The sequence below is a fragment of the Sinohyriopsis cumingii genome, chromosome 7, assembly GCF_028554795.1.
Source record: "Sinohyriopsis cumingii isolate HCF-2022 chromosome 7, ASM2855479v2, whole genome shotgun sequence".
Lineage (NCBI taxonomy): Eukaryota > Metazoa > Mollusca > Bivalvia > Unionida > Unionidae > Sinohyriopsis > Sinohyriopsis cumingii.
In genome coordinates, this window is record NC_142967.1 from 113,077,144 (window position 1) to 113,098,234 (window position 21,091).

Sequence of the window (21,091 nt, forward strand, 5' to 3'; positions counted from 1 at the left end):
TCTTTGTCATGCAGGTATAGTAGAAAAAGTTAAATCAATAAATAAGACAAAATTAGCTCTATTGCTTACGCCTGAAATAACAGAATGTGGAGGACTGTAAATCTCCTAGAAGACTATTTTTAATTGATCATTGAATGGGAAATTGTAGACTATCGAAATTATACGCATAACATATAGTTAGTGTTCATATTTGACAATGTTTTCAATGTTCAATCACATATACAAACAGTATAAAGAAAGCTAACCTGAAGCTTTCGTCCTCACTCTAAGGACTTCATTAGCAGACTGATTCAATGTTAATATCACCCACCATTCCATTGGGTGATGTTAACAGTCAGTGGAGATTAAATTGATCTGCTGATGAATTCCTTAGCGTGAGGACAAAAGCTTCAGGTTATCTTTCTCTATGCCGTTGGTATGTGTGATTAACAGTTAAAACATTGTCAAATATGAATAATAATACTACACAGTTTTCGCTAAAATATAGCTAGAGTCATTTTTATCAACGACCTAATTCTCAAACGTTTTTAACACCAACCATTAATTGGGGAATGTGATTACTTAATTACTTTTGAATTTATATCTTGGTTTGTTTTATAATTAGTTGTGTCAGTTTCAACTGGCGTCATGAATACGATGTACACATTATGACAGGAAGCTCTTAGATAATCGGATGTAACTGATCAATATGGGCAAAGACCAGTACAATAGAACAGTGTATTCTTTATATACCAGTTATAGCGGAAAAAGGTTTGACCAAGTTCACTCTTAGCTGCTAGAAGTATATGTGCATAGAAAGGTAACACTATCTAATTCAGAATGTAATAGTTGACGTGTACTCGGCATACAACAATGTAACAAATAAAACTAGAACGAGGAAAAACAATACGGAGATTAAGCTTTGGAAAAGTGAAGACAAAAGGATGATTTTATAATAAACCAAAATATCGGTAGAAAGACAGAAAATTGAGATCGAAATGTAATATGTACTGCTTTATAGTGTTATTTATGTAGTTCGAGATTGTTAAGCCAGCCACTAAGTGTCTTTTTGTGGCAGAGCCCAACTCAGACTTGTTTAAAATTAGTGTTGCTTAGATATTGACTTTTTTTTATACAAACCCTAGGTTTATATCCATAATGCTAAATAATTTACTTATGTGCGCCATCAATATTTGTATAATTTTAGTTACGTGAGCCAAAAATAGTTGTATAGCATGTGAAAGTGATGCATACTCAATGCCATTCATGTTACAAATATATATATATATATATATATATATATATATATATATATATATATATATATATATATATATATATATATATATATTAAACATTCCTTCCCTTGTGCATGGACAAATATCAACAGGAGATGAGGTGCGAAGTTTAAATTAATATTTCCCTTAAAAATTTTTGACAAGTCATTGCACACGTAAAATTCAGATTGAAAGCTCTTGTTAAAACAGCTGTAAATACAGCATTACAGTTTTTCACTAAACTTCGGATTCTGGATAAACTATTGTTCTCTTTCTTTGATAATAACTACGGTGGATGTGTTTTATTTGTTGCATGTGTTTGTCTTAATTCGAGATTGTAATAGAACAAAATGGCGAACAAACAAAATTATCATTTTGTAAATTATATTATATTATATTATATTATATATATATATATATATATATATATATATATATATATATATATATATATATATATATATGTATATATATATATATATATATATATATATATATATATATATATAGAGAGAGAGAGAGAGAGAGAGAGAGAGAGAGAGAGAGAGAGAGAGAGTGAGAGTTATAGAGAGAAACAGAGAGGTATCTAAACATCTTGGTAAGGTTGTCAATCACAAAGAACTTTCTGGATTTTTTTGGGGGTGGGTGGGAAGATGACTTTTGTTTGTCAGTGTCCATATTTGCAGAAGCGTTAGATCATACAGAGTTTTCCCCTATTCACAGGTATTTGTTAGCTAATAACGCTAATTTGTTTTGTATGAAAGTATACTTTTAATCGGTGTATGCTTACTGTAATTGTCATCAGCTTTCACGCCAAAATAAAAAGATCACAGATTACAAAGACACTAGTTATGTAGTGTATACATTTCATGAAGTGTAAGGTTTTGTCACATTGAGAATCCATAAGTTGGAATGTTTTGTAACTACTTTATAAGACAGTTATTTTGTAACTACTTTATACGACAGTTATTTTGTGACTACTTTATACGAAAGTTATCTTGTAACTACTTTATACGACGGTTATTTTGAAACTACTTTATAGGACAGTTATTTGGTAACCACTTTATACGAAATTTATTTTGTAACTAATTTATACGACAGGTATTTTGTAACAATTGTATGCGATCGTTATTTTGTAACTACTTTATACGAAATTTATTTTGTAACTACTTTATACGATGCTATTAACAATGCAAATGCTTAGCAAATTCTAAATGAATAAAACATTCATATAATCGTTAATTATGTTAGAAGTGTCGACTGACAATATCATTATTTATTCAAAGCCTTTCCAAGAAGCCTGTCTTTGACTTACGGAGGGAACACAGAAGTAGACCTTGCCAGATCCAGTGTTACCCTGCAGTGTCAAACGGATACATGCACATATCCTGCCCCGAGTATGAAATGGTACTTCTCTGTAAGTACATTGTCTGATATTGTCTGCGTGGTCACTGAGGCCTACAATTTTTCGAAGCTTGTTCAAGGATAAACGCCTTGCTATACGAAATGCTATAAATTCTGTACATCGGTTAACATACTGTTAGAACCCGTTATTCAAAATATTTTAATGGAAATGTTACACACTCAGTGTGTGTGTGTATGTGCGATTTAGATTTTTAACGAAGGTGTTACGATTGCACAGCGTCGTTTCGTAAGTCGTGTATAAGTTAAGGTATTATTACAAGCCATGCTGATGTCTGAACATGCCACAAGCTAGAGTCAATCTCTTACGCAAGGTTACTGTGACCAGGGAGAAGTTCTGGCATCTTGAATCGGCACAGGCGTTAGATAGCGCGACTTCCCACATAGGTGTTAGGGCTTTGTCCTAAGATCAGAGGAACCGCGAGGGATTGGGGCGTGTCTTAAATCCGTCACCACGTGGACAGACAGAGAGAGGGACGTTGTCCGTTAAGTTTGATTGGATCGGGTAAAAGCGACATCTAGTCGAAATTGAGTTAGAGGTAGTGGTATCAGTTTCGATCCGAATCATAACTTCTAACTAGCAAACGAAAAGTTAGTTTCGCCGAGGAACATTGATGAGCAATATAGGGTTACTCAGATAGAGCCACTCGTTATTTGGCGGTAAAACTTAGGAGATTATAAGGAAATACAAAGTTTCGTAAAGGAAGATTTTGAAGGAACAGAACTTCCGATTCAGTTTAGCCCCGAGTCCCTGAGAGTGGAGACCGAAGTGAAACTAGAAGACCAGTCGGAGTCGACAAGTCTAGAGGGTAGAGTCGAGGAGGAGGAAGAAAAGAAGTCGAGGAGGAGAAAGTGGAGGAGGAGGTATATAGAAAAGCCGAGGAGGAGAGGAAATTTGGAAAAAGTCGGGAGGAAGAGAGAAGGAATTGGAAGAATAGGAGAGAAGAATACACAGATGAGTAGAATACAAAGACAGATGGAAAGCTATATCACGCTACAAATCAAATGATGCACATGTAGCATGATGTCCCACCCAGTCACATTATTCTGACACCAGGCCGACCAGTCCTAACACTAACCTCTTAATGCTGAGCGCCAAGCGAGGCAGATGTTAGTAGCATTTTTTGTAAGTCTTTGGTATGATTGGGCCGGGGATCGAACCCACGACCTCCCGCGTCCGAGGCGGACGCTCTAACCACTAGGCCACCGGAGCGGTTGTGCGTTTTGGACAGTGTTATTACAATCTACATTTGCATTAAGTACTATTTCTTTTTGTACAAATATCTTCACTTAATACTGCAGTGTAAGAACAGTTTGAATTTTTTTACTCTTTTCAAACCCAGCTATACATAAATATCACTATCGTAACATTCACTGACAGTGATTGTGATATGGTGTCCTTGAAGAAGTCCTTGTATAGTCTTAAGTTGTGTAAAAAAGTGTTGCAAGTGTTCTAGAATATTCGGTATCCTCTAATCCCTTTCGATATTGTTCTCTCCGCTCGAGTGTTTGATCTCTTGTAAATATAAGACGTCTAAATATTGCTCATTGTTACTTTAACGCCTATTTCCTTTCCAGAAACGTGTATTGTTCCATGTAATTATCGTTATACACATTGTTCCTCATTATTAAGAGGCATCATTGTATTCAAACGTTAACGTTGAGGTGTTTATCAGGAATGTTTACTTACATGCAGGGCAACTTTATTCATATTTAGTTATAGTTACATTGAACAAATTTAGTCTTGTATTCTTTATTCTATTATTGTAGGATACGTCATCTTCGGTAAAACTTACATTGTACAATGCAACAAGAACAGAGGTGAAAGTGGCAGGAGGGAGCTGTGCATTCCCGGAAAACATCTTCACAATAAATCTCACACTTCCACTCCACACCATGTGGCCTGACAATAGCGACAAGACTGTCACCTTCTCCTGTGGGATAGAATATTTGAATTCGTCGAAAAACATATATTCTCTGGCGTCCAAGGGAATACGATTTGCAGGTTACATGTACTCCCACGTATGCCTCAGTCTGTTGCTGCATGTCATTACCGTTCTAAGTTCACAAAGTCTATATGTTCTTCCTTCTACAAAAGCATTTATTGCGATATAACAAAAATAATAAAATTATTATGGCCATGTTAATGAAAAGATACACTTGATAAAATGAATCATTCTTAGAGACAAAGGAATTATATATATATATATATATATATATATATATATATATATATATATATATATATATATATATCAGATCTTTGCGTCAAAAGTGAATTTGTTGTTGTCGTTCTAGGGTTTAACGCCAATTTCCAGCACAAGATAGGCTATACTTGGCGGCTAGTATAACTGGTGGAGGAAGAACCCTGGAAAACCCAGGAAAGAACCACCGACCCACGAGAAGCTACTTGCATGCTTTCCCACGTACCCACTCTAGCCGAGCCTTGGACTCGAGCCCACGCAGACAGAGGTGAGATGGCAGTGATCCGGAACGGTGAGCGCTTTAGACCACTCGACCACTCGGGGCCTATACAATGAATTTGTCTGATGTCCATTATGATAGCTGATATTATCTCGTTTATCTTTGATGTAATTGCTTTTTAAAAGGAAAGTATGCTCTAAGTTTTATTTATTATATATGGTATGTAGGATATATGTTTTATGTAATCTCCAAACCGACATGGAAACTATGTTGTAATATGACTGTGACATGCAAAGGCTGTCACTAGCGAACGAATAAAACATCTATTTCATGAATCTGGTTTGAGTCCCATTGTTTCCCTTATTTCCAAGCACATCAATACAACAGTTCTTGTCAACATGAAGGGTTATTAAATGCGCGAATACTGCAAAACGTTTTCTCTAATCACCTAATGACCACACATCAGAAAACGAAATTAACTTTGATGTTTAGTTTTTCTTATGTTACATACGTATGACTCGTATGTACGCCTTTTTAAACTGAATATTAGTCCTTCAAGCCATGCACCACGAGGCACTACACAAACACACAGAATCGCGAATGCTAACAGAGTCATTTTCTCATTAAAGTTTGACGTTATCGTCTCGACATTAAGTCATATTTTTGTCACTACCTGTTAGCCGACATTAGACGGTGCCCATGACGTCACAAAACTTATTTGGGCTTAAGGTGATACATGCACGACATAACCGAAATTCTTGACTCTCTCGTGTCCAGTTTCACGGGAGATTCTATAGATAAAGGGTTGATGTAATGTGAGGTCATGTGGAGATTTAATATTACGGGTATAACAGTGAGGTGTATGGACATTGTATGGGGACTATGGTAATTGTATATGACGGATGAGTTACTGTGTGGCTTAGCATTAGCTTGCATATACAGCACACACTGGAATTTAACATTACAGATGAGACACTGTGGTTCATATTTGAATTTATTACGTTTCGGGCACTATGGTAATTACAGAAATTTAGTATTACATTTGGGTCATTGTGGGTTCTGTTTGATTTTAACATGACGTTTGGGTCACTATATGATCTATGGGAGTTTAAATATATGTTGGATTCATTATGCAATTTTATTCTGGGCGATGTATGGGAATTGAGCGTGGATGGGTTATTATATCCCGTGATAACTGATCTTTGGACTGGACGACATGGATAAACACTTAAATGCACACCTAATGAAACACGACTACAAGCAAAACACAATTTGTAGAACCGGGAAATAAAGTGGAAACTCTAATGTATGTTTCTATGCATTGAGTGTATTTTTAGAATTTTAGAGGGCCGTGAAAATTGAGATTCTATATTAATACAATGATAAGAAAGTCTGACTGATGATCTTAGTTCAGGAATGCTACAGTAACAATGTCACACTTTGCAAAAACACCAAACAACGAATGTTACTTTGCTTTATTCATAATTGTTATTGTTACCGAGAGGGAGAGGGTGAAATTAAATTTAAAAAGACGCCGCCCACCTTACCAAAAATACAATAGACCACGCTGCCTGATTTCCCTTGTGCAATATTATGGATAATGGCGTGTGTTGCTAGTACAGATCACTTAATGCTCTGTTTAAAATCCGGATAATCTTTTAAGTGTTTGAATACAGCTACATCGTAATGTTCGTAGCGTCAATGGTCCTAACACCTTTGACGGCCTTGTTGTCAAAGACATTAATGCGGAATTGTAACGGATGCTTTAAACAATAGGTATTTACATATTTCGAATATTTGAAAAATGCTGTTTTGACCATTCGACCACAAATCTGGTTGACGCCATTATGAATTGTCTTATTTGAACAAGATCCATTGTAAGTTACTTTAAGTTAAGATAATAATTTTTTATTTCATACTTCATGGCCCTTACGTCACTTCAGATTTCGTGGTCCATACTTCACTTCTGTCTGCATGGTCCATACTTCACTTCTGTCTGCATGGTCCATACTTCACTTCTGTCTGCATGGTCCACACATCATTACAGACTGCATGGTCCACACATCATTACAGACTGCATGGTCCACTCATCATTACAGACTGCATGGTCCACACATCATTACAGACTGCATGGTCCACATATCATTACAGACTACATGGTCCGTACATATAAATTAAAATAGCAATGTATTATTCAGGTGTCTAATATTCAACTATGGAGTACTATCTACAACTACTTCGTATGTCTGTCGTAATGAAGAATACAATTATGAACGACATTTAAGAAATAATTTGTTTTATTTATTTATCTTCCAAGTATTAAGTCGAATATCATAGATCTGCGGAGATTACAAGAAACAATTATTACTGTTAGATATTCGTGACTCTTCAAATGTAAATGCATTTTAGTTTCCAAAAAAGCTAGAGGCACTGTTCCATCTTGAAAGGCGTAATAATAAACGCAGACTATTGCTACAACCAAATACTAATTTTATTTGTATGCATTTACTGGACTTTGTCTTTGGATGTGAGCAATAAATTGTGAGACAATTTTATACCAGTACAAGACGTATGTAAGTAGCTCTCGTTTCAACGTTAATTGAACTTAAAAGTTTATGCAACACTTTATATATATATATATATATATATATATATATATATATATATATATATATATATATATAAGTCTATTATTTCTTTGTCAGTTTCAACACACATTGAACTTAAAATTTCATGCAACATTTTATGTGTGTATATATATCTCTAAGTTTTAATTTCTTTGTTAGTTGGAGTTTCATCGGTTGATATAGAACATAACGGTCAGTCTTTGCGAAACACATCTCACCTGAATGTTACAAGTGGGGAAACGGTGACCTTGATATGCGTTACAGGAATCAGCCGACCTGACCCCACCATAAAGTGGTATATTGGAGGAGAAGAGAGCATCTCAAGAACAAATAATACCTTTTCTTTTATCCCTAGTGATGGAGATCATGGAAAGGAGATTTATTGCGGAGCGTACAACGTTGATCCGAAAAAAGAGGTGGGATCGGAGAAATCTAAACTTTACGTTAGAGGTAGTATATTAATGTTTTGTGTCAAGATTTGAAAGTGTGTTTGTGTGTGTGCGTATGTATGTGTGTGTTTGTGTGGGTGAGCGTGTATGTGTGTGGGGGGTGGTGAGTGTGTAAGTGTGTGTGTATGTGTGTGATTTGTGTGTGATTTGGATTTTTAACGTAACTTTAACAATTTTTTAGTCATATCGCTACGATGTCAGCAGTGTGGAAGTTTATAGTGATATCTACCACTGGGGCATAATGCCACAGACATGTAGCATGATGTCCCACCCAGTCGTGTTATCCTGACTCCAGGCCGACCAGTTCTAGCGCTAACCTCATAATGCTGAACAACAAGCGAGATAGCTGCTAGTAATATTTTTGTAAGTGTTTGGTTTGACTCTGCCGGGGTTCGAACCCGCGACCTCCCTGATCCGAGGCGGACACTCTAACCAATTACGCCATAGAGCGTTTAGATATGAAATTTTATTTATATTTGATTTAGTTTATTTGTTTGTTTGTTAGTCTTAACTATTTATTTTCCATTACATGCTATTGAAATGTAGCTGGATTTGAAAATTTCCAGAACATCTGTTCAGGTCTATGTGACCTGTTTTTCATAAACAATTAATAACAGAAACTTTGTATCTAATGGTGACCTTGTTTCTGACCTCGATTCAGAATATGTAAGAACTAAAGTAAACAATTTTATTTAATTTTTTTAATTCTTTCTTAGAGTAGGATTCATAAAGTGAAATCAAGGTCATACTGGAAGTTCAAGATGTTAGGCTCGTTAAAATATGCTATGTTGTTCTATAAGGGTGATCATGTGACCCTCATAAAGGAATCTGTTTGCATCTTAAATTAGTGTATAACTTTTTCTATAGAGAATGTAGGAAGTCGGGCTTTAAACCAATGACACTTAAAAGTTTTTGCTGATTCAACAAAGAACTGCTGACACATCAGTAGGACGCTGCCACAGAATATGTCATCATCTTCCACTTTGGATTTCATCGGGATTCGAACTCAGTTTCATTAGGACTTTTTATTACTAGGACTTCTATTTTATAGTTCTTGGATTATTCATATGCATACATACATACATACATACATACATACATACATACATACATACATACATACATACATGGGTGCCCCGAGTGGCCGAGTGGTCTAAAGCTCTCTCCGTTACGGATCACTGCCATCTCACCTCTGTCTGCGCCGGTTTGAGTCTCGGATTCAGCCAATGTGGGTATGTGAGAAAGCTTGCCACTAGCTTCTCGTGGGTCGGTGGTTCTTTCCGGGTCTTCCCGGGTTCTTCCTCCACCATTAATACTGGCCGCCATGTATAGCCTATCGTGTGCTGAAAAATGGCGTTAAACCCCACAACAACATACATACATACATACATACATACATACATACATACATACATACATAGGGGCCCCGAGCGGCCGAGTGGTCTAAAGCACACTCCGTTAAGGATCACTGCCATCTCACCTCTGTCTGCATGGGTTCGAGTATCGGATTCAGCCAATGTGGGTATGTGAGAAAGCTTGCCACTAGCTTCTCTTGGGTCGATGGTTCTTTTTAGGGTTTTTCCGGGTTCTTCCTCCACCATTAATACTGGCTACCATGTATAGCCTTTCGTTTGCTGAAAAATGGCTTTAATCCCTACAACATACATACATACATACATACATACATATTGACACACTCGTTCATAAATACATACATACATGCATACCTACATACATACCTACATACATACCTACATACATGCATACATACATACATGCATACATACATACATACCTACATACATACATACATACATACCTACACACATACTTACATACATACATACATACATACCTATCTACTTACCTACATACATACATACATATATACATACATATAGGCACACTCATACATACATACATACATACCTATCTACTTACCTACATACATACCTACATACATACACTCATTCATAAATACATACATACATGCATACCTACATACATACCTACAAACATACCTACCTACCTACCTACCTACATACCTACATACATACATACATACATACATGCATGCATGCCTACATACATGCATACATACATGCATACATACATACATACATACATACATACATACATACATACATAAACACACATACCTACCTACCTACTTACCTACATACATACATACATATATACATACATATAGGCACACTCATACATACATACATACATACACTCATTCATAAATACATACATACATGCATACCTACCTACATACCTACATACCTACCTACCTACCTACCTACATACATACATACATACATACATACATACATGCATGCATGCATGCATGCCTACATACATGCCTACATACATACATACATACATACATACATACATACACATACCTACCTACCTACTTACCTACATACATATATACATACATATAGGCACACTCATTCATACATACATACATACATACATACATACATACATACATACATACATACATACATACATTGTTATAAAATTGCTGAAGCAGATAATGTCGTGAAGTTCTCTCCGAAGATATATATATGACACAAAGTCTATATAAAACTGAAAATAGAAATATAATCTATTTGCGAAAATCATATTCGGGATTTTGCTTACAATACGTCCAAAAATGCAGTATAAGTGTATTGTTCTCGATAATTTATGCCAGCATTAAACAGCTGTTATCGACGTAATATGACGTAACTAAAGTCTGCAGGGAAACAAGGATAACAGGACATTGTTACAGACATTCTATCGTGTACAACACTAAAGTAAATTAGAGTATGACGTAATAGACATTAAAATGACATTGTTATTATACTGGCATGTACTTACACGTTCCGATCCAGCCAAAAACTGAATTTTCACGATTTCTTTAAATCTACACTTATCCAAACAATATTATATTTCCTCACTATCGGAAGAAGTTGTAAATTGTTTATTTCGCCACATGCTCCGAATTATAAAATACCGAAGGTAGGCTGAGTGTATCAGGGTAGTTAAATTATCATGGATGCAAACTCTTAATCAGAAACAAATGAATGCTTCAGATTATTATGATACATTTAATAGAATCTATAGGTTTTCATTTATTTATTTAGGAGTAAAAATAAGCTGCTTCTCTGTATTGTCCTAGCCATGTTTAGATCATATTGTCCCTTTGCAATCTGTTGCTTACAATAGATTTTCTAAGTTTTACAATATTATTGACATTATTTTACTTATCACCATTCAAAATAAAAGAAGAACAGAAAGATGATTTAAAGGCTGCAAATACCAATCTAATATATTTACATAAGGTGCAACATAGAATTTAGAAGAATGTGTTTGATATATTCAAATGTTAAAATGACTACTACATTAGCCATAAAGAACCCCACACATTTCATGCATTAACCACCATCATGTTACTATAGAATTATTAATTTGCATCATATTATCGAATTCAAAATTTATCCTCATGATGAAACTCGTGTTGCATCAATTATTTTGGACCGACACAGTTGTTCTTTATTTTTAAGCTTATATTTATTTTCTTATGATAAACTCAGTAAATCATGTAGAGATTACGGTAAAGTTTAGGTATTTAGCTTCATTCCGTCTTCGCCTTGTTTGTTATTGCTAGACTATTGTTTCAGTTACTCAGATAATATATTGATTGGGATTTCAAATGAAACTATTTGATCCAAAAGAATGGGAACCTGCTAATTCTCTAACCAGCTTGATGTTAGCGCTATGTTTCCCCATCTACGCCAGCAGAATTATCTTGTGACCTTCTTTACTGATCTTTTCTAATGTAGTCCAAAATGGTGGGTCATCATTGTGACATTTAATGATATATTTTTCAAAAGAGAATATATTGTTTATCAGAACAAGTACTTACGATGTTAATATTCACACTTCTCTACTAACAGTGCCGGTAACCAAGGTAAAACTACAACTCAACAGCCAGTCTGTTTCCGCCCTATCATTGCTGAACGTGACATTGAACAAAACGGTGACCCTGGTCTGTGTTCCTGGAACCAGTCGACCAGACCCAGTTATAGAATGGTACATTGGATCAGACAAGAGGAGTTCTAACATCAGCCAGTTTTCCTTCACTCCTACTTACGATGACCATGATAAATTGATCTACTGCCGAGCTTACAACTTTGATCCCGACAGAGCAGTGGTTTCGAGCCAACCAAAGGTCAACGTCAAAGGTGAAATTAGATTATAAACACATTAACGCTTGCAATAAAGAATAAGTAAACCAAGTTCATTAAATTTAACGTACGCATGATGCATTGTTATTATAGTCATAATTTACAACGATGCTTATAATTCATATAAGGTTATATACAATTAAATCAAGCATTATTGGACAGCGTTCCATTTCTTCAATGTTTTTGTTCATGGAGATATGAAGTCTCTAAGAAACATAACTTGTTGAATCTAATTGAGGACGACAAAATCCGAGCTTATAATTATAAGAATTTTTTTTAAAAAATGGAAATTAAAATTATGAATTTCATTTTTATTACAGTCCTTTAGCATAGGGGTTTACTATTTGAATAACACAAGAACTTGCATGAAAATTATTTTAATGAGATTCAGCACCATTACTAAAAGCTTCGAACAATTGTTATCAAACACGTGCCTTCAGATTTAGAAATTATCCAGTTGGATGATATTTTGCAATTAATTTCATGTAATTGTTACTGATGTCTATTGCAACAACAAAAAATATTTTTGAGTTATCCTATTTCATTATAAAAAATTTACAAACGGTATAATCTTTACACATTTTATGTTTGTTACAGATTTGAAATTTCAAATGTATGAGTACGTAACAAATGTTTGGAATTATATTGATTTTAGGATACTTCAAAATAGCCTTCCACTGCACCAGTGTTGTTTTCTAATTACTTCATGTTGAAATTAAGCAGATTCGTTCAACCCTTCTCTTGCTCTCATTCTATAAATTATCTCCAGTTAGGCAAGCCTTTAAATTCGAGTACTTGGATAATAAATAGCATTTCAATTCTATATAATATCAATTTATACATTTTATACATTTCATTCAGTTCAATGGCAATATTAATAAAAAAATGTCAGCGATTACATTACCGTGTTATTAAGTAATAAATAATGGTCTCAATATGAAACCTCTGTGATCTCAATGTTGACTAACCACGACATGTTTCCATGTTAATTGAACTCAAGAGAATGGGATATTAATTGAACTGAAGAGAATGGGATATTTCTGTATGACTGTTACTATCCAAGTTAATTGAACTGAAGAGGATGTTATATTTCTGTATGACTATTACTTTCCAAGTTAATTGAACTGAAGAGAATGGGATATTTCTACATGACTATTACTTTCCAAGTTAATTGAACGGAAGAGAATGGGATATTTCTGTATGACTATTACTTTCCAAGTTAATTGAACTGAAGAGAATGGGATATTTCTATATGACTATAACTTTCCAAGTTAATTGAACGGAAGAGAATGGGATATTTCTGTATGACTATTACTTTCCAAGTTAATTGAACTGAAGAGAATGGGGTATTATTTCTGTATGACTATTACTTTCCATGTTAATTGAACTGAAGAGAATGGGATATTTCTATATGACTATAACTTTCCATGTCTATTGAACTGAAGAGAATGGGATATTTCTGTATGACTATTACATTCCATGTAAATTGAACTGAAGAGAATGGGATATTTCTGTATGACTATTACTTTCCATGTCAATTGAACTGAAGAGAATGGGATATTTCTGTATGACTATTACTTTCCATGTCAATTGAACTGAAGAGAATGGGATATTTCTGTATGACTATTACTTTCCATGTCAATTGAACTGAAGAGAATGGGATATTTCTGTATGACTATTACTTTCCATGTTAATTGAACTCAAGAGAATGGGATATTTCTGTATGACTATTACCTTCCATGTCAATTGAACTGAAGAGAATGGGATATTTCTGTATGACTGTTACTTTCCATGTCAATTAAACTGAAGAAAATGGGATATTTCTGTATGACTATTACTTTCCAAGTTAATTGAACTGAAGAGAATGGGATATTTCTGTATGACTATTACTATCCAAGTTAATTGAACTGAAGAGAATGGGATATTTCTGTATGACTATTACTTTCCATGTCAATTGAACTGAAGAGAATGGGATATTTCTGTATGACTATTACTTTCCATGTCAATTGAACTGAAGAGAATGGGATATTTCTGTATGACTATTACTATCCAAGTTAATTGAACTGAAGAGAATGGGATATTTCTGTATAATTTTTACTTTCCAAGTTAATTGAACTGAAGAGAGTGGGATATTTCTGTATGACTATTACTATCCAAGTTAATTGAACTGAAGAGAATGGGATATTTCTGTATGACTATTACTATCCAAGTTAATTGAACTGAGGAGAATGGGATATTTCTGTACGACTATTACTATCCAAGTTAACTGAACTGAAGAGAATGGGATATTTCTGTATGACTATTACTTTCCAAGTTAATTGAACTGAAGAGAATGGGATATTTCTACATGACTATTACTTTCCTTGTCAATTGAACTGAAGAGAATGGGATATTTCTATATGACTATTACTTTCCAAGTTAATTGAACTGAAGAGAATGGGATATTTCTACATGACTATTACTTTCCATGTCAATTGAACTGAAGAGATTGGGATATTTCTATATGACAATTACTTTCCAAGTTAATTGTACTGAAGAGAATGGGATATTTCTATATGACAATTACTTTCCATGTCAATTGAACGGAAGAGAATGGGATATTTCTATATGGCAATTACTTTCCATGTCAATTGAACTGAAGAGAATGGGATATTTCTATATGACAATTACTTTCCATGTCAATTGAACTGAAGAGAATGGGATATTTCTATATGACTATTACTTTCCAGATCTAATGTGCTAAAAAAGAATGAGACTATTTTTTCAAATAGATCGAAGTGATATTTTTCATTGGTCAGTCTGTCACTATTGATTACTATTGATTCCGTTTTATTGAAAGATTTTAAATAACTGTGTTGACCTCTGAAAAACCTTGATACAATGCACACTTCATTACCCAAATCTTTCAATATGTATGGCTCATTGGTGGTTTCTTTATTCCGTCAGATCTCAACAGAAAGATTATATAGTAAACAAATTATATTTCCAATTCGAAAGATCTTTTTCTATTATTGAACTAAATATTTAAATATCAATTAATACTATTACATTTATCATTATAAATTTTATTTTTAGTATTAATTCAAGGAACAAGTAATAATGCAAACAAACACATTCAAATTGACGCAAAGAAGTTAAAAATTATTGGAAACAGTTATTACTATATAACGATTAAACAGCGCAGCATTTCTCGTCAGCATCGCTATTCTTCTAACATATATTGCCTTGTATTTGCTGAAAAAATGGAAGGAAAACTATAATCATTAGATACTTTGCAAATCTGATAAACTCTTCCCTTTCTTTTATTTTCTGGTCCATGCATACTTGATAGGATCTGGAATCAGACATTTGACATAAATATGCCCTCTAGATATTCCACAAAAGTAATTAATAATATTAATAATAATAATAATAATAATAGTGTGTATTTGTAATATAGTCCACTGGCCCATGATACATATCCATACATCATAGGATACAAAAAGATGTTATAGTGCATAAACAAAGAACATAGTATGTATAAGAAGTAATATACATGAAAGGAATAATTATTGCCTTTTATGGGACATAGGTGAGATACAAGTATATATTGTACAGCAATCAAACGGATGTAAGGGTAACCCTAGTACTTGTGAGGAGCAAGATTTGTAATATTTATCTAAAGTCTTATTTAGCAGGAGTCATTGATAAAACGGTTTATCTAATCTTTAAGGCTTTTATAGTAAACATTGCTAAATTAGTCATCAGAATTTTACTAGTAGCTTTGTGTATAAAGGACCTAAATGTTTCTAAAGTTTGATTTTTATATACAAATGTGGGTAACTATTTTCTTCGTATTTCTCCATAACCGTTAATATTAAAAATAGTTTCTGCCCATGTTAAAACAAAGCCTAGTATATCAAATTATTTAACATAATTAATAAAATCTGACCTATTATCTATACATTTTCTCACTTAAACCAGGTATTTTCAATACCAAACAACCTAGCACAGAAGAAGAACCGTTCTCCTCATACACATTTTGGAGGCCACTCCCGGAGTCCTATCTTTTTTCCACAAGAACAGCATTATTTCTAACCCAATGACATACTTACGTATAACCGTCTATTATTAGCTTGTCATGTTTGTAGAAAGTTTCTTTCCTTTGTTCAATGGCTTTTTGCGATGACCGGTAGTGAATGGCATAAGCTTTTCTTACTCTGAATGGAAAATCTTCAGCTACACGTATGTTAACTGGTCTGCTAGCTGCCGTTGTGTTTTTGTTCTCAGACGTGGTCCTCGTGCCTGTTTCAAGGGCTTCTTTGCATGTTTCATTGTAGTGTCTCAGCACTTTCTCTCTGTCTTTATAATTTGAAAATGTAACAATGACGGGTCTTGGGTTTTCTTTTGATTTCAGCCGATGGTCTCTTTCAATGTATATTCTCTCTGAATCTAAACCACGTGCTTTCCTCATGTACACTTTAATCGATTTTTCGGTATCCTCCCACTTCTCTTCGCAGATTTCACGGACACCATAAAACACCAGACTCTCTTGACGGAAATACGCCTTTTGCTGCTCAAAGCTTTTGTTTATTGGCCTGCAATCGTTTTTCCAATTCAATAACTTTCTCCGTCAGGCTCTCAATCTTCATAGGACCATATTCTAATTAGTCAGAAATTCATTTTTGTTTTTTAACTCATCTAGGGAAAATTCATTAGATATAAATCTTTCCTTAAATTTCCTTACTTCATTTCTTATCTCGATCATTAAAATTCTAAAGCTTGAATCAATTGTTTATGCAGACTCTATACAGATATCATCATTCATATATTTCCCTTTCCGTCATTCTATTTGCTGAAGCCCGGGAGTTAGTACAGAAACACTAGCCCGAATTGGACTTGTCCGCTTTGGTTCAGAGTTACCTATCCACGTAAATAATGTGTTTTGCGAGTTTGCCACTTGTTCCTCGGTAAGATGATGTGGTCTGGTATAACTGAGAGGACTGTTTGTCGTTTTTGCCCCTTGTGGATGTGTTCTGTCTCCTTTACTAGTTTTTTGGGGTCTCCCCCTAAGCAGCAGGGAGGGCGAACAAGCTCTAATTGGTTCACTTGTATTTTCGCAAATTAAGCCTTCCTGGGGGATCGCAAAAATCGTTTTAAAAAAATACGCGATCGTCGGTGACGCGTTGAGAGCGTCGCCCTCCCTGCTGCTCAATTAAAAAATTATGTAACAAATAATGGCTAATATCGGAGAAGCATATTCCGCTAGACTAGGTCGAAAGCGACTAGAAGCAATAAAAAAAATTCTTCATGTGAGAGATTATGTAAGACAAAAATTACAAGCTCGGCAAGAAGCACAGGTTGAATACGCCACAGGTACGGAACAATTGTTTAAACCCGTTACAACAGCTACTGAAAAAGCTGCTGCGGTCACTGAAAGAGCTTTATTGGGAGAAATTAAGGATGAGGAGGAGCGAAGAAGAGGTATTCTTCCAATATTAAAATAGACCGCTGAGCAGACTGAAAAATAGCAGCGAGAACTAAAAAGACAAAAAAGATTTTACTAGATGTTCCAACTAAAATAGCTGCAGCTCAACCTCAACCCGGTGAAGAAATACTTGAAGGTATTGGACAAATTCGTACTGAAGTCGCTGGCGTGAAAGAACAACTCGCGTCTAAATCAAAACCAATAAGAGAAAGTGTTGAAATAGCTGAAAAATTTAACAAAGATGAGTTTGATCAAATTAAATTAACAGCTGAGGATGATTTACCCCTCTTAATACTACAAAAATTAAGTAAAAAAGATAGAGTTTTAAAACCAGGATATGCCAGCATAACTGATGAAAAATGTATAAAATGGATATATCGCGTGCGTTTCGACAAGTCACAAGTCACAAGTAAAGTGTATGGTAAATTGGTAAATAAAATGAGAGAAATTGCACAACCGCCACCATCTCCCTATTCATCACTTCAGGTAAGATCTTCATCGTCGCAACAACCTCAATCCCAATCTCAATCTGAATCCCAACCCCAACCTCAATCTCAATCTCAATCCTAACCTCGCGTCATAGCACTACCACGACAACCTATAGTGATGTTTACCGATTTGACTCTTGATCGTATTAAGGATCGGAGTGTGTTAATCAGTACTGCTGCACTACATTATCAGTGGAGACACAATTTTATGAAACCTGACTACGTTGAAAGAGTAACGGAGGAAAGCTGGCATACTGCATTATATTTTGCCTCTAAAAATTTGAGTGTTGACACCGATGACCCCGATTACCGAAGATTTAAACAAGATGTTAGAAGATATAAAAGTTTTCACGGGGGGAGGGTCTAGGAAGTAGTTTTATTGACTATTCTGGTTTAGGAAGTGGTTTGATTGACTGTCCTAACAATATCATCAATGATGTGCAACGACAAAAGTTCTCATAGGAGGAAAGAGAGCTGGAAATAACTCACTAGAAATAATTAATGAATCAGCTGATATTTGTAGACGATTATTTCAAGGTGGTATCATGGATACTGGTATCTACCGAGAACTTATTAATGAGCTCGTTGATGACTATCACAGTGACTAGGTGTTAGATATATGAATAATTATATAAAATGATCAAACACGAATCTCATCGTAGGCCAGTTAGGGTCAGGGTGGTAAATGCACGATTGCCAGTATACAAAATAACTTACGGAGATGGATTTGGTGATGTTGTTCAGGGTTTATTTGCGGGAATGGCTCCTAAAGCGATACCTATCGCAAAAATATTATCAGTGAAAGCTATTGACGCTATTCGTGATAAAGCTACTGGTGCTGTTGGTAGCGCTGCTAGTAAAGCGATCATGGCAATCAAGGACAGACTAGCACGATTAATACGCAGGCCAAAAGCGGTCCAGCCACCGCCGGTAAAATTACCAAGCACCGAAGTGATGCCTGCAGATGTTAGTAAAGTAATAAATCAAGCTGCAAATCAAAAACTAGCAGAGTTGATAAATCAAGGGGCTGAACAAATAAATACAAGTCTGGTGGCGGGAAGTGGTCTTCGTTTTAGACGATAACTTTTATAATAAAATGTTTAAACGGGAATCCGACCAGCATTCGACATGGATGCACCAGTACCCAAGGACGAATCATTGCGTGATTTTCAGTATTATTTTTATGGCATAGAACGTCCAAATCACCGATGACGAATTGAATTGCAGGTTCAAGACACAAGTAGATATTTCTTGCCCGCTGAAGCGTTTATCGAAGTAGAAGGTGAAATTATAAAAACAGATAATACAGCATATGGAGCGGTTTTTAAAATTGGTTTTGTCAATAACGGAAGTATGGTCTTGTTTGAAAGGGCTGCGTATCTCATTGACGGAAAAAAAATTGAGTCAATTGAGAACAATGTTGATGTGGCTACAACAATAATAGGTTTAGCAAGATACTCTGATGATTACACAATATCAGCTGGTCCATCAAAGATGTTTGCCAAGGACACTTCTAATCATCCTGACAATAATCAATACAATATTAGACAACCAAGAAATCATGCCAACAAGCCAACGCTGATGTGGAAAATATGATTATTAATGTTAATGAACATTTTAATCTTGGATTTCATACACGTGGACAAATGTTGGGGTGGGGAGGGTTAGAAGAAAATGTTCTTGTGCCATTCCACAGTCGCACATATTTGGATTTTGTAGAGATATCAAAAAGATAATTTATGGAGCAAAACAAGCTGTTGTGTTTTTTAGAAAAAATGATGACAACGATGCCTTATGGCGAGAAGCTGGTGTTGCTGGTGATGCTGGTAAAGTATTAATAACAAAATTTTTGTTGTGGATGCTGGTAATGACTCCGACAATTGCTGAAGAACAGCGACTACTTTCTTTTATGGATCAAGGTGGTAAAAGGTTGTTATCATGGCTTACAGTAACCACAGATAGTGCTCAGAGTACCGTTAATGTTGTATTTACATGGCATGTAGAATCACAGCAGGGGGTTTCTGCACCGCGACATATTTTCATTGCTCTTCAAAATATTGCACGAATAAACTCACAAACACAGAGTCGCATGATATTTGATCCACTTGGTGTTACTGACGTTTCTTGAAAAATAAACGGGCATCAAGAACCATCAGAAAAAATAGTTAAATTTTGCTAATTATCATGTTGCACGTGTATATCATCGTTTGATGAAATATCTAGCGCGTGATATAAATATCGATACTGGTTTGCAAATATCACAATTGGATTTTATGGCACATTATCCAATCTATTACTTTTCACTGGAGCATCTTGATTTAACTAGACAGTCTGTCGTTGATGTGCATTTCAGAGTTCAAGTGAATAGAGGGAATATAGCTGAGTACAGAGCAATTGCTCTTATACTCAGTGATAAGGCGATGTTACTTGAAGGCGCTGGTGGCCGAATGAGAGTCGTTGATGCACCAGTAGAAAACATGTAACATTGTTAAAACAATGTGTAGACAATTAGATCAATCGCGTTTATTATAAAATGTGATATAGTCACGTTAATGTCACTTTGACTTCTGGTCAGATAAAGAAAATACAATCGAAAAACGCAAAAGTACGTAGGGCAACGATAACACTAAAAAACGATCAAATTGTTAATGGTGGTCCAAACAAGTTATCGCTGACTAAAACCCAACTAAAGCATTTCAATAAAGGAAAGCAAG

At 35.0% G+C, this 21,091-nt stretch overlaps 1 protein-coding gene across 1 annotated transcript in view; it reads left to right on the forward strand.

Moving 5' to 3' along the window:
- Positions 1-2,548: 2,548 nt before the first annotated feature.
- The window catches only part of LOC149795949 (synaptogenesis protein syg-2-like), a 60,304-nt gene continuing 41,761 nt past the window's right edge, over positions 2,549-21,091 (forward strand). Inside the window, exons 1-4 of the mRNA XM_089963899.1 lie at positions 2,549-2,673; positions 4,449-4,683; positions 7,889-8,179; positions 12,132-12,419. Coding sequence (XP_089820025.1) covers positions 2,656-2,673; positions 4,449-4,683; positions 7,889-8,179; positions 12,132-12,419 — 832 coding nt within the window. The 5' untranslated portion in view covers positions 2,549-2,655. The remainder of the gene's footprint in view (positions 2,674-4,448; positions 4,684-7,888; positions 8,180-12,131; positions 12,420-21,091) is intronic.